The sequence below is a fragment of the Rhea pennata genome, chromosome 2, assembly GCF_028389875.1.
Source record: "Rhea pennata isolate bPtePen1 chromosome 2, bPtePen1.pri, whole genome shotgun sequence".
NCBI classification, from domain to species: domain Eukaryota; kingdom Metazoa; phylum Chordata; class Aves; order Rheiformes; family Rheidae; genus Rhea; species Rhea pennata.
Window position 1 is genome coordinate 10,192,574 of NC_084664.1, and position 17,155 is coordinate 10,209,728.

The 17,155-nt window shown below is 39.7% G+C and overlaps 1 protein-coding gene across 4 annotated transcripts in view; it reads right to left on the bottom strand.

Moving 5' to 3' along the window:
- LMBR1 (limb development membrane protein 1) overlaps positions 1-16,928 on the bottom strand; it is a 70,658-nt gene extending 53,730 nt beyond the window's left edge. For 3 of the 4 annotated variants that reach the window (XR_009957545.1, XM_062568829.1, XM_062568828.1), the window contains exons 1-2: positions 16,640-16,928; positions 1,232-1,304 (exon numbers count right to left, since the gene is read on the bottom strand). Coding sequence is in view for 2 of the 4 variants with exons in the window: in XM_062568829.1 (XP_062424813.1) it covers positions 1,232-1,304; positions 16,640-16,702 (136 nt within the window). In the remaining 2 variants the exon portion in view is untranslated. Of the gene's footprint in view, positions 1-1,231; positions 1,307-16,639 lie in introns of those variants that run through there. The other variant, XM_062568830.1, reaches the window with a different exon arrangement.
- Positions 16,929-17,155: the final 227 nt, after the last annotated feature.

Sequence of the window (17,155 nt, forward strand, 5' to 3'; positions counted from 1 at the left end):
CAAACCAGTTCCTCCCCACTCTTCCATACCTCCAAATGGTAGTAACTTAGTATACAAGGTACGTATCAGGATTAGACACTACCCTCTGATCCTAGTCATTAGTTTAGCTATTATGCTTTTTTTAAAAAAAAAGGTTTCTTGTTTTTTGAAAAGGTTCCTCAGTTTGAGGTTTTTACATTTTTATTGATGAATTCATTTAAAAAAGTAAATCCATCACAGCACAGATAACTACAGCTCAACAAGCACTTTCAGTTAAAGTTCAAAGTCCCAAGCTCTTCATGCATGAGCATACCTCTCCAGCATGATTTACTGAGTACTAGCGAGCACCAAGGTCCCCACTAAGCACTCAGAAGTCAAAGATTCTGTGACTTTATATAGATTTTTGTGGTTATTTGTCTTTAGAAGGGATATAGAAGAAAGCAATGGGGGTCTCTGCAGACCAGTTTCAGAAATAATGTTTCTAAAGAAAAAAAATACATAATTTTTTCAGGGAATAAGACTTCAATGGTGAAATCATGAGGAACAAGTTAAAGATCATTGAAATAACTGTACTTGAGAAAATAGACTTTTAAAAACTAAATTCACTACTCTCCCCTTCTGCGGTATTGGCCACTTCATTTTACCAGCAAAAGCTTTGAACCTAATTTTGATGCTAGAACACAACTTGAAGATACTTATCAAAAAATAAAATGAAATAAAATAACCACACACACAGGGAAGTGGAACAACAGGAGCTAAAAGCAGAGGAGACAGAAGTGTCTACTTGAAATTCTCCCCTTTCCTCCTTTCTCAAAACCTTCAATATTTAGGCTGCCAGGAAGCCACTGCATAACCAGTGATGGTTGTCATCCACACCTCCTCTTTTACCAGCAGCCATGCATCCTCCCTGAGCCCTGGAGTACCAGCTACAACACTGGAGATCCTGCTCCAAGGGCTTTCAGGGTGCTTCCCCCTGCCTGGTGACTAGAAGGCACAGTAAAGGATCTGACAAGTGCCAAAACTGGCACAAAGGAGGGGACGGTGCCTCGCCGGAACAGGGACAACAGGAGCAGGTGAAGGGCAAGGCTGCAGCATGCGGAGTCAGGTCTGTTCAGGCTACAGTGGAGGTGCAGACCAAGAAACACATTTGATCAGAGGTCTAAACAGTTTCTGCTTGTGGAGGCAGAAAGGGAAGGAATCACCTATTCATTTGAAAATTACAGTGAAATTTGAGTGCATAAAAAATGCTTACCTGCTTTTCTTTTGTATCTTGTGATTATGAAGTAGGAAACTATGTAGAGAATAGCAAACAGGAGAAAACAGATCTGGAAAGAAAAAGGTGTATTTGTTAGGTTGTGAAGAAATGCCTTGATTATAATACAAATAAGCAAAAAATAATGTGTCAACAATTTAGAAGTGGTGATGTGGTATTTCTCAGATTGACAAAAGCGTAATATAAAACAAGTGTTGACACACATTTTACACATGAACAGAAAGTTAAACACGTATAAATAGCTCAGTTTAAACAATATTTGTTGAAAAACAGCCACCTCAGTTAGCAATTGTCCTAAAACCAAATTGTTTAAGTATTAGAGTTAGTGCATTGATAGTTTTCTAAATAACATTGCATTTCCCAAATGAAGTTTCTGGTGTCTTTGTTTTTCAAAGGAAAAAAAATAAATAAATGTGTGTGTGTATATATATATATATATATATATACACACACACACACATAAAAAGCACAGGGAGTCACCTGCGTTGTCAGACCAATTCAAAAAGAATCATGAAGACCAATGTTGCCCAGAGCTAAGCAGCCAGCTGACACTTCATTTAAGCACTGAGCTGACACATCAAGTTAGTTGATTGGAACCAGCATGCAAATAACATTTAAATCAGTCCAGAAGGTGTTATATCAGCTGCAAGTCCCTGCAAGCTTCATCAGCTGCAAGTTCCCTCCTTGTTGGGGGGGGGGCGGGCTTGTTTACAGTGTGCTTTTTTCTTTTTTTTTTTTAAATTAGATCTGTTTGATTTGTGAAAACGATCACCTCTTGCATCCCTACAAGGGTGTAGGGATAGTTAATAACACTCATTTGCCCTAGGTAAGGGCAACTGTGTGTTGTGCAACAGGCTCTTGAAGACCTACCTTGGAGTAAGTTATTAATAGATGTGGAGAGAAGCAAGCAGTTGTGTTTCATCTTTCCATTGTGTCTTAAGCCAACGAAATTCTAGGTGACGACACGTACACAGGAGGAATTCATCTGCCTAAACTTGGCATCTAACCATGAGCTAGTCGCACATTAAGTTAACCTTTGTGCTCAGGGAAGCCTAGGGTACAATCCCCCTTATGATAAGATAGGGACCTTGCTCAGCTCAGAAGTACTCATTTCTTTCCTTGAGCCCAGCATGACCGGCATCAAATTGTTTCTAAGATTGGGCACTGGAACATAGAAACAATAAAGCAAGACTAAAACAGCTACAGTGGGGTGTAGAGGGGAGGAGAGGAATCATATGGTGAGACAGCTTTAACCCTGCAAGACCCTGAGGAAAAAAACAAAAACGCTCAGCATTGCTTCCTAATCTTACTTGCTGATGTTTGTTAAAAATAGAAGTCAGTCAGGAACTAAACAGCAAAGCACGCTGCAATGCTGATGGCCCCTAACCTTCACTGGTACTTGAACAGTAACAGTGAACGGTGCTGTATATCAGCATATCTGCTCTTTTTATAGGCCTGCAGGAAACATTATCCACACATCACAAACTGAGAAATTATTTCAGGTATCTGAACTGTTAGGATCCTTTTGCTTGCACACAATACCAGTAGCAACTAAGTCTCATAACAAAGCACTTGTCCAACTGAGTCAGTTTTTAGTAGCAAAGTGAGTTTGCCCTATTGCCAAGAGTTTTTAATGTCTCTGTGTACATCTGCAAGAGTGAGGGTAATGACATCCCTTCAACATTTACATCTAAAGAACTGCATTACATCCAAACCAGCGGGATCAGAGGCAAAAAGAGTATATTGCCTCATCAGGTGAGAGGGATTTTTTTAATACTCAAAAAAAAAAAAAAGAAAAGAAAAGAAAAAAGAAAAAAGGAGAGTTTTGTCTCAGGTAGCTGATCATTTTAGAAAAGCAGCAAAATGTAGCCAAGTGTCTGAGCACAGCACCTGCCCTACCCACTTCCCTCAGCTGTACGACTGTGCCATAGGTCTGAAGCTGGCAATTTTGCTCATTCTCCAAGCAGGCAACACATAGTGGTGGTATTTTAAATATAGATGTTAAAAATTAAATTTTGCAACTAGATTTCTGACTTCAAATGCATAATCTGCATAGAGTTCACTACCCTAACTTTCCAGAAGCTGCTTCAAAGAGGAACAGGCTTTTGATATAGAAAACTGACTTAACAAAAAAGCATAGCCATGTATTTTTGAATCAGAAAGAATGAAAGGTAAACTGAGAAAAACTTTAGGTTTTCAGACTACTCTGAGACAGCTTATGCTGTCAGTAACAGATAATACTATGTCATTTCCTATGAAAAATACACCAAGGCTACAGATAGCAGCATCTAATTTTAGGTATCCATCTTTGAAAAACAGGTATCACATACAGGGTCAGTAAAATTTTTTGCAAGCTATAAGACCCAAATAATCTGGTTCCTGTATAAACATTTTTGAATAAATATGATACAGTTATGCTCATTTTTGGTTTTAATGTGAGAATCTTGTTCGTATCTTCAAAGAAATGACTGACTTCTATTTTATCTGTAGCACACTTGCAATGAAAAAATGGGGGTCCTGTACTTAGAAAGTACCACTAAGATGGCACAGTATCAGAAAACTGTCCAGTAACGTGAACTGTCAAATGCTGTATTTCCAGTTTTAGATGACAGCTACTTTGCAATTCAGCAATAAGGTGTAATTATATAGCTTGATACAATTAACCTTCTACTTCTGCCAGAATAACAATTTTATGCATAAATAGTTGATCAACATGAAAATAAATAAGCAAGTTCTAATCAATAAAAATGTTAGGATCTTAAGTCAGTATTCAGAAATAAGTTCTTTGTACCAACCAAAACAAGTCAACAAGCAAACTCAAACATTCCTTGTCTCCATTTATACTTAGTGAAATCTATGATCCAGAAGCATTTGTAACCATGCATGCTGAATAGCTTTCTAAAGCAAGTAGCAAAAGCCAGCATCCTAACTATTTTTAGAGTTGAACTCAGTTAAGCTGGGGAAAAGGAATGTGTTACCCATGATAGCAGAAGAATAGACTCCACAGTCCAGTCGCGCTGCAATCCTGCGTTCTTGCTCTTCAGACTGCCTTGTTTCAGGATATTTTTGTACAGCAGAAAATACAGCCCTTACTTGTACTTGTTCTACTTTCAATTCATGTTTCTTTATTATGGATGATGAGGTTCATATGCAGTACTCCAGATAAGGTCTTACGGCTGTACATAATTGTACTAACTCTGCCTTTCTTTACTGCAACTACTTCAACCAATTCACCTTGAAAATCACATTAGTAACTTAAAATTACATTCTGATCACTAAATCCATCCATGTTGTCCTTCTCAATTGCTTCCAGCTGATGAGCTCTCAACTTGCAGCAGAAACTCATTATTTGGGTTAAAGTGCATCACATTTTTTTTCCTTAAAAAAAATCCACACTTGAATTTCATACTACCTCTATTAATTTCAGTCCTTTCTGTGCAATGTTCTAAGCTTCTTTTGTACTGACTATATCTTCCAGAAAGCTGACAGTGGTCTAAAAGCAGTTTTCATTTCATTTTCATGCAAGTCAAGCAAGATTGCTCCTAATACCAATACCTGAGAAACTCCACAGTAGCTTTCTTCCAAGACAACACCTAGTGCCACATACATTATAGGCAGTTCCTTATTAGCTTCACAGCTCCTCTACTGAGGCATACCTCTTCCAGTTCAGCTACCAGCTGCCTATGTATTTCCTGGATACAGCCCTTGATTTTCACACTCCATACCCCACACAGTAACTGAAAACAAAACACATGAATTCCATGCCACACCTAAGGGCTCCCCTTCAGCAAGGGACACACTAAGACAACTGTAGACTTTGAGCATATAATTCATTTACATCTGTGAGTGGAATAAACCCAGTCTCTTATTAGGTCAAGCAAAAGCCACTTTCCCTTGGAGCTCTCTTCATCTTCATTTGGGAAAGGAAATGCTTTATGCTTCGATTTAGGGTACATATAAGGCTTGCCAAGTGAGGCTATGTCTAGCAATGCTCTGCACTACATTCTTAGGTATTTCGTATCCACCTCTTCCACAGAGCGGCTCACACTTCCAGATCCGTACCAGACAGCTCTGAACTCCTGTGAGGATGGAGTTGCAGACAAACCACATGCATTTCAGTTTGTGCGCATATCACAGGGACTGGCGCTGGAGAGTTTGGCATTAAATACAAGCAAAGGTCTTACTAACTCAAATTACCTTGTACTTATCCCACTTGCAGTTACTAAAGATCAACTGACATTAATTTGTCCATGTGGATGAACTTCAACACTTTAGCGCTGAAATTTATGGTTTGGCTTGGTAAGGCATCATCTGCTGTGAGTGCAGATGCAGTGCTCCACTTTCATTCTGAGAATGAATGCACTCTAAAAGCGTGAGCTGCTTTTTAATGTGAAGAAAATGGAGGGGGAAAATGTAAATCACAAGGTTTTTTGATACATAGGACACAGCCTTCATTCCAACTATAATTAGGGCATGCATACTAACAGCTACATTTGAGTGTATAGAAAGATCAAAAATTTTTTACATGACACTAATCTCCAACTGTTGTACAGGAAATACAGCTGTAGTTCCTACTGGAAGAAAGCATACTGCCCAACAGCTCTCCAGGAACTGTCCAGCAGCACACCCTGGCAGCAAAAATGACCAACAGCATCCTGAGTTATGTTAACAGAAGTACAACCAGTAGATAAAGGGAAATAACTATCCCTCTCTTGTCAGCACTTGTTAGATCACACCTGGATAGTGCACCTGGTTTTGGGAGCCCCAATATAGGAAAGACACTGAAAACTGGAGCAAGTTCAATGGAAGGCCACTAAGATGGTCAAAGGCTGGAGCACTTGCTCTGTGCTGAGAGGTTGAGGGACCTTGACTGGTTCAGTCTGAACATGACAAGGCTTTGCGGGGACCTGAGAGCAGCCTGCCAGTACCTATGAGGAGGTCACTGAGAAAACAGAGCCAGGCTCTTCAGAGTGTGCCTGGTGGGAAGATGAGGCACAACGGGCACAAGTTGAAACAAGAAGTTCAGATAGCATGTAAGAGGAAACCCCCATAAGGATAGTCAAGCAGTGGAACGGTTGTACAGTCTCCATCCCTGGAGATTTAAGGCTCAACTGGATAAATCCTTGAACAGCCTGGCCAAAACACAAGCAAACACTGCTTTAAGTAGGAGGTCAGGCTAGAGTCAGCACTAATTTCTACTATCCCGAATAATTTCATATGAATAGAGAATTTGACATCTCATAGTTGACACCCTTTTCCAGTTCATTTATGAGTGTGTTAAAAGCATTAGGCTAAGCACAGACCTCTGTATGACTGTGCTGTAACAAAATCGGGAGCTTTTTATTTCTACCCTTTTGTTTCCTGCATTTAAAAGAAACTCTGCCTCAGCTGTTAGGTTAGCCTGACTGACATGGCTTGCAAACTGACAGAACTAACATCCACCACTCCACTCAGGCAAATACCAACACACTGACCTTCCTCCAGTGTTCAGGGATTTCCCCATCAGTTCACGGTATCAAGAGGAGGGCAGATAATCTACAATAACACTCTACAGAGCTCCTCTGCTGGCAATTTTGAGATTGGCAGATAAAAGACACCCAGCCCTGAGAAGCTTAAAAGCATCTAACTTCAATAAGAGTAACGTACTTTCAAGCATGAGGAAGTCAAAGTGGCCAAGTGATCATTTCTTCCTACTTGACTGCATGGTAAAGATAAGAATTGGGAGAGTAAATGTGGAGGAGCAAAGCAGGCATGAAGCAGTCAATAGCATTTTACTTTGCTATGTATAAAACAAAAGATCAAGCCAATCCAGAGAACTAAGGAATAAAGGAAAGAATGGAATAACTTTTATAGTATTATCTATGCTAGAACTAAAAAGTTACTATTACATCCAACCAGCATTGCTGTTCAAAGGATATGGGAGAAAAAGGTTATACGCATAGTGAAGAGTATCTCCACTGCTTGCAGTTCTTTTACAGCACGTATCCTTTGCCCTAAATAGAAAAAGCACAGAAGAAAGAAGTCAATCTGTGTAACACCACACTCTGGAATGCTTAAGAATGTACAAGAAATAGAATTCCAAATGTTCTGCTTGAAAACTACAGAAAAGTAGTACTGCTGTACTTCTAAAATTTGATTTCAATAACAACTAAACATAGCAGTGTACACCCACCTATTACTGCTCTCATGCTGCTACAGTATTTTAAATGTGTATTTAAATACCACACAGCAACTGAAAAGCTTCCTCCCACTGTCCTACTTGGCAACAACTTCTGTTGGATGGCAGGAAGAAAGAGTGGAAAAAATACAAGTAATTAAGGAGAATTGTTTGTCTCCACCTGTAATTCCTATTGACACCCAAGTAGCAAGCACTGCGCTCCACTTGATTTGGATGTATAAACAGTAAATTACCTACAAATATATATATTTGTAGGTATGTTTCTTCTATGTACGTACACACACTGAAGAAAACTACAATATTTAGCTCTATTCCAAATGTGACCTTGGCATTCATAGTATCATCTGCTTTGAACATGTCACATGGAGATGTGAATCATTTATTCTTGAAAACTGTACTCTGGAGTTAGCTTTGCTCAATTTAATTCAACAAAATAATTTTATACATTTAGTATGTCCTGCAAAAAAACTTGTGAATGTCAAGCATGTCTTATGACTACAGATGAACTGACTACCCATTAACACAGCCCTCCAAAACTATGATTTCCCCATACACAGATTTTAAGTCTCCTCTAAGGACCTCTCTTTGGCCTAAGACATGCACAACAGCTAGACCTATCCTCTTCCCTGTTGGTTCCCAAGTTATTAAAAAAAAAAAAAAGTTCATAAGCTGGGTGTCTGGAGTTGCTCACAAAGAAAAAAAATCCAGGATCTAACAGAAAGCTGGAAAAAGTCAAAATACATCCTGCATGATAGAAATATGGCCTAGTCAAAGATAAAGAACACAGCCCCACAGAAGGTAGTTTCCATATATCATACAACTAAAAATTGTCTTCAAGTTAACTTTACCAGCAGCACAGTCCCACTTCAAGCTAACAAAGGAAGTCAAAGCAGTTTACTAATTTAACTTCTACATGCACTTTTATATACTAAATGAGAATGTATTTATGTTAATGGATAAAAGGAAAAAAAGTTAAGTTAGTAATTTAGTGAGGAGATAAGTGTAACGATGAACATTCATTTTCTAAGATTCCTCTACAAGCCATAGTAATAGGCCTAACACACCTTTGGAGACGCTAGTATATTCTATACCAAATAATACATTTAAAAACTATGATCCCAAAACATTTCACTCTGGCACTGAAGGACTGCAACATTGCCATCAACTGGATTCAAGAATATTTTTCAGAATTATTGTAAGATTTATAAATCCCTCTAGAATTAACATTATTACCACTGACCTATGACCATGTAAATATTCTAATATCAAATATCAATGTTTTTACAGCCAAACTACAATAATCATTTATATGTAGCCACTCCATTAAATTTCCATAATTCTATAAGATCATTTACATTTTTGGTAAAAATAAACTGACAGGGAAGCCTCACTAATACACAAGTCTTAAACATTACATATGTATTAATACAACTTCTTCAGCTAATATTAATTTCCAGAGCAAGATGCATCTATCTCAAAAGATAGTTACCAAATTTTCTCTTCCTAATGTATCTAAAATCACTCCCTTTCCTTCCTATACATATTTCAGAGTTTAAGCAGTACATCTCAGCTTTTCCCACAAAAAAACTCCACACATTTAAACTATAATGCATGTATGTTTTCATAATTCCCCCAATTATGCAGACTATTTCATAAAAAATGGATGTTTATGTAAAGTTAGTCTCCAAAACTCAGAAAATTTTAGATATATTGCTATCAGCAAATTTAATACAAACTCATCAGCCTCAGGTCTTCATATCAGCTAAGTATGTCAAAAATAGAAATTATAATTAGGTAGTGGAAAATATGCAACATGCAAGGCAAAACAGGCACTTGAGATCATCAATAAAACTGTGAAGCAGCATGTTTAGATGATAACCAGAGTCTAACACTAGAAAGCACACCCCTCTGAGCCAACAGGGCAGGGGGGGAAAATCAAGCACATCTGCTGCTTCTAACCACGGTATATGAAATTCAAACCTGTACACAGGCTTCAGTGCCATTTATATGCATGCTACCTCCTGCAGAGAACTGCATGAAATATGAACATGAACTGAAAAAAGTGCTGCAGAATAACATCTTCCAGCCAATCAAAATATTTTGAAGCCCAATTACCACAGGCTTCAAAGATTAAAACAGCACAAAGCAGTGGGGTTCTTCTTGGATCACTGTTGAAGTTAGAAACAACTTTTGCCATCTTCAGTCAATCAAGAGACTAGGAACCTTTGTGCAGGAAGCACTTCAACAACATTACAGCACATATTCAACGCCAAGCCGACGAGACATCAACATGTGTTTGCCACCACCTTCATGGGAGCAAACCAGGTCTCAGAAGGCACTAGACCAAAGCTACTGAAAGCATGAAGCAATTTTAATTGTCACATGAACGACTAATAAAGGAAATTACAGGAGAGCATCTTATTCCAGGACGTCTCTACCCACCTGCAAGCTTAGATTTTACAGTGATACAACAACCAAGGCTTCTAATAGTTATATGTATAAAATCTATAACGACGACTTTCAAAGCTTCTCCTGTTCCAATGTTGTAAGTTACATAAGCTCTTAAACATTAATGGTTTATGGTTCCAAAGAAGTCAGCGTCCCATGTCATTTGATGTAAGTTCATGTTTATAGGAAAACTTTCAGCGTAAGAGGAGCAGGGAGGGGCAGAGAAAGTAAAGAACATTGCAAAAGCTAAGACTTCCTTAACAAGAATTATCATTGCCCTCCTTAATGTCACTAAATGCCAAATCCAATTGGAAAGGGAGAAAGACAGGACAGGAGAAAACACTGCATTTTAACAAAAAGATCACCCATATAACCTTTAAGTAGTGTTTAAATGTTTCATTTAGACAGTGTTCCTTAACCCCAGGTGCTATTGGATGCAACCCTAGAACCAGTCTCGCTCACTTATCATAACTTATTGGTAATACACTTCTGATTCTCTCTCCTCTCTAACATTACCATTGTCTCCTCTGCTACTTTGCTGAACACTTCACTTGCCACTCAAATCCTCCTTAACATCTCCAGAGATACCTCTTTCTAGACACTCTTGCCTTAGAGTCAATCACACACAGCATCCCTACATCATAGCAAAGGCTGAGATGTTCATTATAACCCCTAACACCTTCCACCTATATCCCACCATCTCATTCAGCTCCAGCTAATATTTGACCAATTGTCCAAACAAAATCTTATTTGGGATAAGTTTGTCTCTTGGGCAGAAGGGTGGAATTAGACATAAGCTTGCTGAAAAGTTGGGTTCCACAGAGACTACAGCTGTTGAAAACTGTTCAAACGTGCTTAGAAACCTTACCTGAAGAAGCAAAGTAGTCAGGCCTAGATTCAGAGAGAAGAAAAAAAAAAAGGAAAAAAAAACCCCACCTTTCTGCTCATAAGTTTCCCCCACTTAGGTTTCATACTCATAAAAAAACCCCTCCCCAAGTTTGCATTGACATTGCTTCACTCTGCATAAGTCAGTCAGTAGCTGCAGTAATTAAATATGGCTCCTGAGCCTAGTTACATTCACCCAGTCAGGACACCCCAGACTGTAGCAGGTGCCTCAAGAAGACTTGTACATCATTTTTGGAAGACATAACTCAAAAGTCCACCCTACATCCACATCAAGCAAGGAAATAAATCAACCTTTCCACATTCAAATCAAGTGCTATAATCACTGAACCATCCATCCCCAATTTAGTTAATCCTGTCCTTTACTTCTACTGCTTTTTTTAAGAAAAAAATAATTCTAATTTTGATTTTTGTGGGATTTTTTGTGTATCAAATTAATGAGTGATGTGGAAACAAGAGTTAGGTTTTTCTTTTTGATGATTTTTCTCAACTGTTGAGCTGTAAAGTATCATTATACTAACCTAATCTAGATGCACTAGGTCAGCACTTTCACAGCTTTTCCTGGCTCAGTTTCTAACATGTCATTATTTGTTATGAAGGAAGTAGGAAAGCAACTATAACACAGTGAAATAATAAGTATAACACAGTACAGACAGTAAAGAACACAGTAACACAATCTGTTCAGCTACCCACTCAGGCCAACAGAAGCCACACAAGACAGAACAGCTGTGGTCTTACACAGTAATTTGATGTGTTTGCTGTCAGTTCCTTCACCATCTCTTAACTCCTTGCTGCACCTTGTCATTATCAAGGCTAAGTTTTCTGGGATGTCTGTACCTTCCATGAAATATACCCCTCCTTTTGTCAACTGCTACTACAAAGTAAATGTAGAAGCATTCAAAAGGAATTATTTTGAATTGTAAGCAATGGAAACAATTTTTACACTTCAGTCTTCCATGCTTTTATGTAAATGGAAAAAGTGGAACTCTCCAAAAGTTGATTTGTTCTGGGAATAAGCATCTCTATCCACTTGTCTCAGCCAAGTGTTTTGAGATTCCTATTGATTCCAGCTGGATGCATCAGGATTGACCTCCAGCACTGGCAGTCAAAAAATGAGTCATCACTTCTTAAAAGAAGAGCATAGCACCTATGTTTACAGAGTAAAGGTATTTTAAGATGATACAATGATGCCAACATTTTATATACATAACTAAATGTGCACCTAGCTTTCAAGTTTACATCTCATGTCACTGCCAGAAATGCTCCTTTATTCTTTGTTGAAGTTCCTTTCCAAAACGGGGGGGGGGGGGGGGGAAGCTGCAATTTGAAAAATGCAGGAGAAAATTACACGTGAGATAAGCAGTTTAAGATACAAGTTATTGCTCAAATTTTCAGAGCATAGATTAAAAACTGAAAGGCATCAGTTTTACCGAATAAAAGATAAACTTGTACAAGTATTCAAAAAAAAACATTTAAACATTTCTGATGTTTGTTCTTGGGAACAACCAATGCTTCTAACCAGCATTTCCTTTCTGGCCTAGCACTAGAATAACATAGCATCTGGCACGAAAAAGGCTCCGTGAGGACTACAGCTTTTGTTCATGGCATAAATTTAAGGAAGCAGGACTGGTCAAGAACAATACCACATTACCAAAAGCACTACAGGGCTCTGATGTGCTTTCTTATTTTTCAGTCATACATGGGACAAATGCCAGCAGTAACCACACTGCACTAGTTTATATAGAAGAAGAATCCTAAGCATCTCTCTGCCCTGAAGTAGGGCCAAAAAAGTGATATTAGAATTTGCAATCAAAAATCCAAAATACATACACAGTTGCAACTATCTAAAAAGACCTTTCTAAACTGTTGGAAGTTATTTTTAGATATGAAATTTGTCCCCCTATTAAATAACCATCATATCACCTGTAACAGGGAAAAACCCTTAATATAGCTGAAGGAAGAGTAAGTTTAAAAGTGATATTGTTTAAAAGAGCCCTCTTGTAAAAAGAATTGCATTAAGCAGAGACTAAACTAATTTTTTCCAAGTATTAGCATCTAAAGTCTAACACCTCCTAAAACACTTAGTTCTTCATATGAAAGCATTAGACATTAATCATTAAACTACATATTATACCAGCTTCAACATCTGCCTAAACTTGCATGAAGCAATTAGAATTATAATAGCCCTTTTGTATTTGAACCTATTCTGCCAGGACTGATTTTTCTCATGATGTATTTAGTGTAATTAAGTCATTTCCAAATATACTAGACTTGCTCTTAAGCTTTCTAACTAATAATTTTATGGCTATCAAATTGCTTTCTTCTGCAGTTTGCCCACAATAAAAATGCAAGCACACTGCATTTATTTTGCCAAGGAAACCTCATAATCAAGTGTATGCATGTATTGTTACAGTACATTTACAACAAATACAATACAGTTACAACTCAAAAAAAAATTATTTTTAAATGGAATATCAAAAAGTACACCTAAATTAAAAAATAAACCAGTATCAGAAAAAAGACTAAGTGAAAAAACAGTAATATTTTTAAAAGTAAATACAGAGGAACACAAAGACAGAAACAAAACCATCGCACTTGCATGGCTTGGTTTGAAATAAACAGTGTGTAACAAAGCTAGCAAAAATTGGAACACTTTAATTAAGAGATAGAAACAGATATAATAACAAGACATTTAGGAAAAAATAGTTCCCCAAAAGCTTAAATATCTTCCATGGACGTGCAGGATCTCAGCACACACTAAATGAATCCATGTGATTAAGAAAGGCAAACCAAGGGTACAAAAATAACAGATAGTATCAGACTAAGACGACATTTCCTGGCCTTTGCAACCTACTATAATTCTTTCACATAATTGTTGCTCAAATACAAAACACATACACCCTCCTGTATTTCGTAACCAACTAAAGTTGTTTTTCAGAAAAATATCCTTTCCAATTAGGGCCAAGCACAGTTCCAGATGCACTGAAGTCAGGGCTCCCACTCACTTGGAGCAAAACCTTGGTTCTGTTATGTCTCCAGTCTCTTACACTGGGTTTTCAATCTCCATGTTTATTTTTTATTTTAAAAATTATTTCAATTCTGAAACTGTTTGGGTTTTTCCTTTTCCACAACTCTTCCAAACAAGAAGTTCTCAAAACAGTAGATTAACATTTGAAGAACCATGCTGAAAATAGATTAGAGCCTTAATCTCTTATCATTAACAAAGCAACAAAACACAAGGTAGACTAGTTTCTTGCAAACAGGTATACTCCTGCAGGAACAGGTACCACACTGACAGTCCAAACAAGAGATGAGTAAGCCTCAGTTCAATTACGCATTAGCTCACAGAGACAGTTACACTAAAAGTAGGCTATGGAGTTTATTAAAAAGCTTGTTACTACCCTTATTCTATAAGCATGTCAGAAGCATTTCTCTTTCAAAGTGAAATTATCAGGAGTTGGCAGCTACAGAAAAAGAGACAGACACCACTAGCAGAAGGATAACAAGTCTTTGACTCCTGTTATATAAGACATCTTTATGGGAAAATTTGTGGTGTGCCAGCTCAGAAAACAGGTACAACAGAAATGAAGCATTACAGTGAAGTTTAGCATAACTTTAGAGTCTCATCAAAAAGCAGACTCTGCAAGTTCTACATCCTTTTAAAGAAAAAAATGAAGAAATCTTTTGAGAGCAAAAAAAAAAACAGTTTTATTTACATCAACTTGCTTTGGTTCCTCTTCTCTCGTGAAAATATTGTTTTTATTTTTCAGCAAAACAAAGATTGTGCCAGACAAATAACGGTATCCAAAGGCATCAGGATATGCCAGATTGCATAAACTTGACATTATATATATATATATATATACATATATATATATATATATATATATATAAAAACAGGCAAGTAGAAGTTCCTTCCACTCTAACACAACACAGCAAACTTCATAACCTCCTATTAACAGCTCTGCTGCCTCCACTGCACCTGCAGCTGGAATGAAAGTCCTGTGCACATGTAAAAGTGGAGCACATTCCGTCCTCCAATTGAGGAGGGATTATACCCATTGCCCCTTGCTCACAGTACAAAATTTTTTTTTTTTTGCACAACACTGTTTAATTGCTTATTTTAGGAAAGGATATTCTGATGTGCTGAGGTGATGTGCTCCATGTACTTCGTTATGCTCAGACTGACCATAAGGAAAATAGAAGTCCATGCAACAATCATACTTGTAATATACTGCCGCAAGCCTACGACCTACAAGAAGGTCGTACATGAGCCCATCTTACTCAGCTGTAGATGGCAGCAATATATACTCATAAAACCCTGTGGTCTTTATATATAAAGACAAAAATACAACCGTACCAATGCATGGTTTAGAAGGTATATTCTTACCATCACCCCAACTGCTGAAACAAAAACATAGATGGATTGTCACTAAACTAAAGGTGAAAGTACAGGTTTAACAAGTCTTTCACTGAATATTCTGCCTCTGTTGTCCAAATAAAGCATCACTGTGTCTTTAAAAATACACATTCATGATGTTATATGTGATTTCTCATAAGACTACATGGATAAGAAGAGTTAACAAATGCTCTAAGGTGCTCAAAACGCTTTAAAGAAGAATAGTAGCATAGATGATTCCTTCCTGTAGGATTCTATACATCTTGGCTATTTGTAACAATACCTGGAAAGGCTGCACATAGCCATTCCTTCAAACTCAAAATTTGTGCATCTTCACAAAGTACAAAAGCATGATACACAGCGTTCTATATGCTGGAATAGGTGTCTGGTGGAGAAGAGAATAAAAGAGATTTTTAGAGCACAAATAAATACATATGGAAAAATGGATACTAGAGAAAAAGATGGATTCTAGAATCCAGAAGAGATGCACAATTTGTATATAAAACTATGTTTTCATATCACAAACAAGATAAAGACAATGCTTAAAGATGTCTTTACAGAAAAAAAGATTATTCCTTCAGTCCCCTCCACTGGTCATTGCTCTCAAAACATACCCCACATCCACTCACAGAAAAGGAAGGTTCAGAAAAATCTCTTTAAATAAGAGGTCTCTTCATACAGACTTGTTCTATATTCTGAAGAAAAAGTTTCAGAAAATATAATACTTTCCAAACGAAAAGAGTTCTTAACATTTGGATTCTTAAAATATGTAGAAGAAATCAATACACCAGGGATCTAATCAAGTCTGCTTTATACAACAACCTCTCCACAGGCCCACACAGATCAGTTAAGAGCAATATATATGATCATCTCCTGACATAGCTGAAAAATAAATCTAAGTTATGAAATCATAGTTTTATTCCAGAAATCCATTTTGACACACTAGTAACTGCAAAGAGAAAGCAATCAGCCGGCCGAGTTAGGGTGGCATGGGGCAGAACAGAACTGCGCGACCCCCAGGTGCAGCACGTATCTTCCACCCCGAACCGAAGCGGCACAGAGCCGAGCCCCGCCAGAGCCCTTCTCCAGTCTCCGAGGAGTCCTGCAGATCACAAGGCGGGCCAGGATCAAACCGCAACGGCTCCGTCCGCGGCTACGCGCCAGGTCGGCACCTGACCGCAGCAGGTCGAGGAGCCCGGCGCAGCCCAGCGCCGCTCCCGCCCCGCGCTTCTCCACTCGCACACCGTGGGGCACGGAGACACCCCGGGGGCTCAGGGAAACGCGGAGGCAAGGCCCGTGCCGCGGGACCCACCACCGGCAGCAAAGCAGGAGGGCTGCGAGGCCGCGAGCAGCAACGGCGGCTCCCGCGCAGCGCTCACGGCCGCAGGGCTGCGCCTGAGGCGGCCGAGAGGGCGGGCAGCGGCGGCACGGCGGCGGGGGGGGGGCGGGCGGCGCCTACCGTGTACTCGCGCACTTGGCTGTGGAAGTTCTGCTCGCGGATGGTCACCTCGTCCGCTTCCATCCTTCATAGTCCCGCGGCCCCCGCGCGCAATGGCGGCCGCCGCCGCCGCGCCTGCTCCTGCCCCCGCCGCGGCGGGCGGGCCACCATGGCCGGCGGCTGCGCCGGCCGCTCCCCCCCGGCCCTGGCGGCGGCCCAGGGGCTCCGGCTGCGGCTCCGCCGCTCCGTCACCGTCCGGCGGAGGAGGAGGAGGAGGAGGAGGAGGAAGAGCGGGCAGGACCGGCTCAACCGCCCCCCCTCCCGCTGCGTCACGATGTAACGCTCCCGCGCGCACACCGGCCTCGCTGCGGGGCGGGGCCAGCGCTCCGCCCCCCGCGGGAGGCGGGGCCAAACGCCGCAAGGGTTAGAACCGAGGGGGCGTGCCAAGGTCGGGGGCGGGGCTAGCGGTCGGGAGGGGGCGTGGCCGGGGAGGGGCGGAGCTAGAGGAAGGGCGGGAGGGTGTGAAAGGAAGGGCGG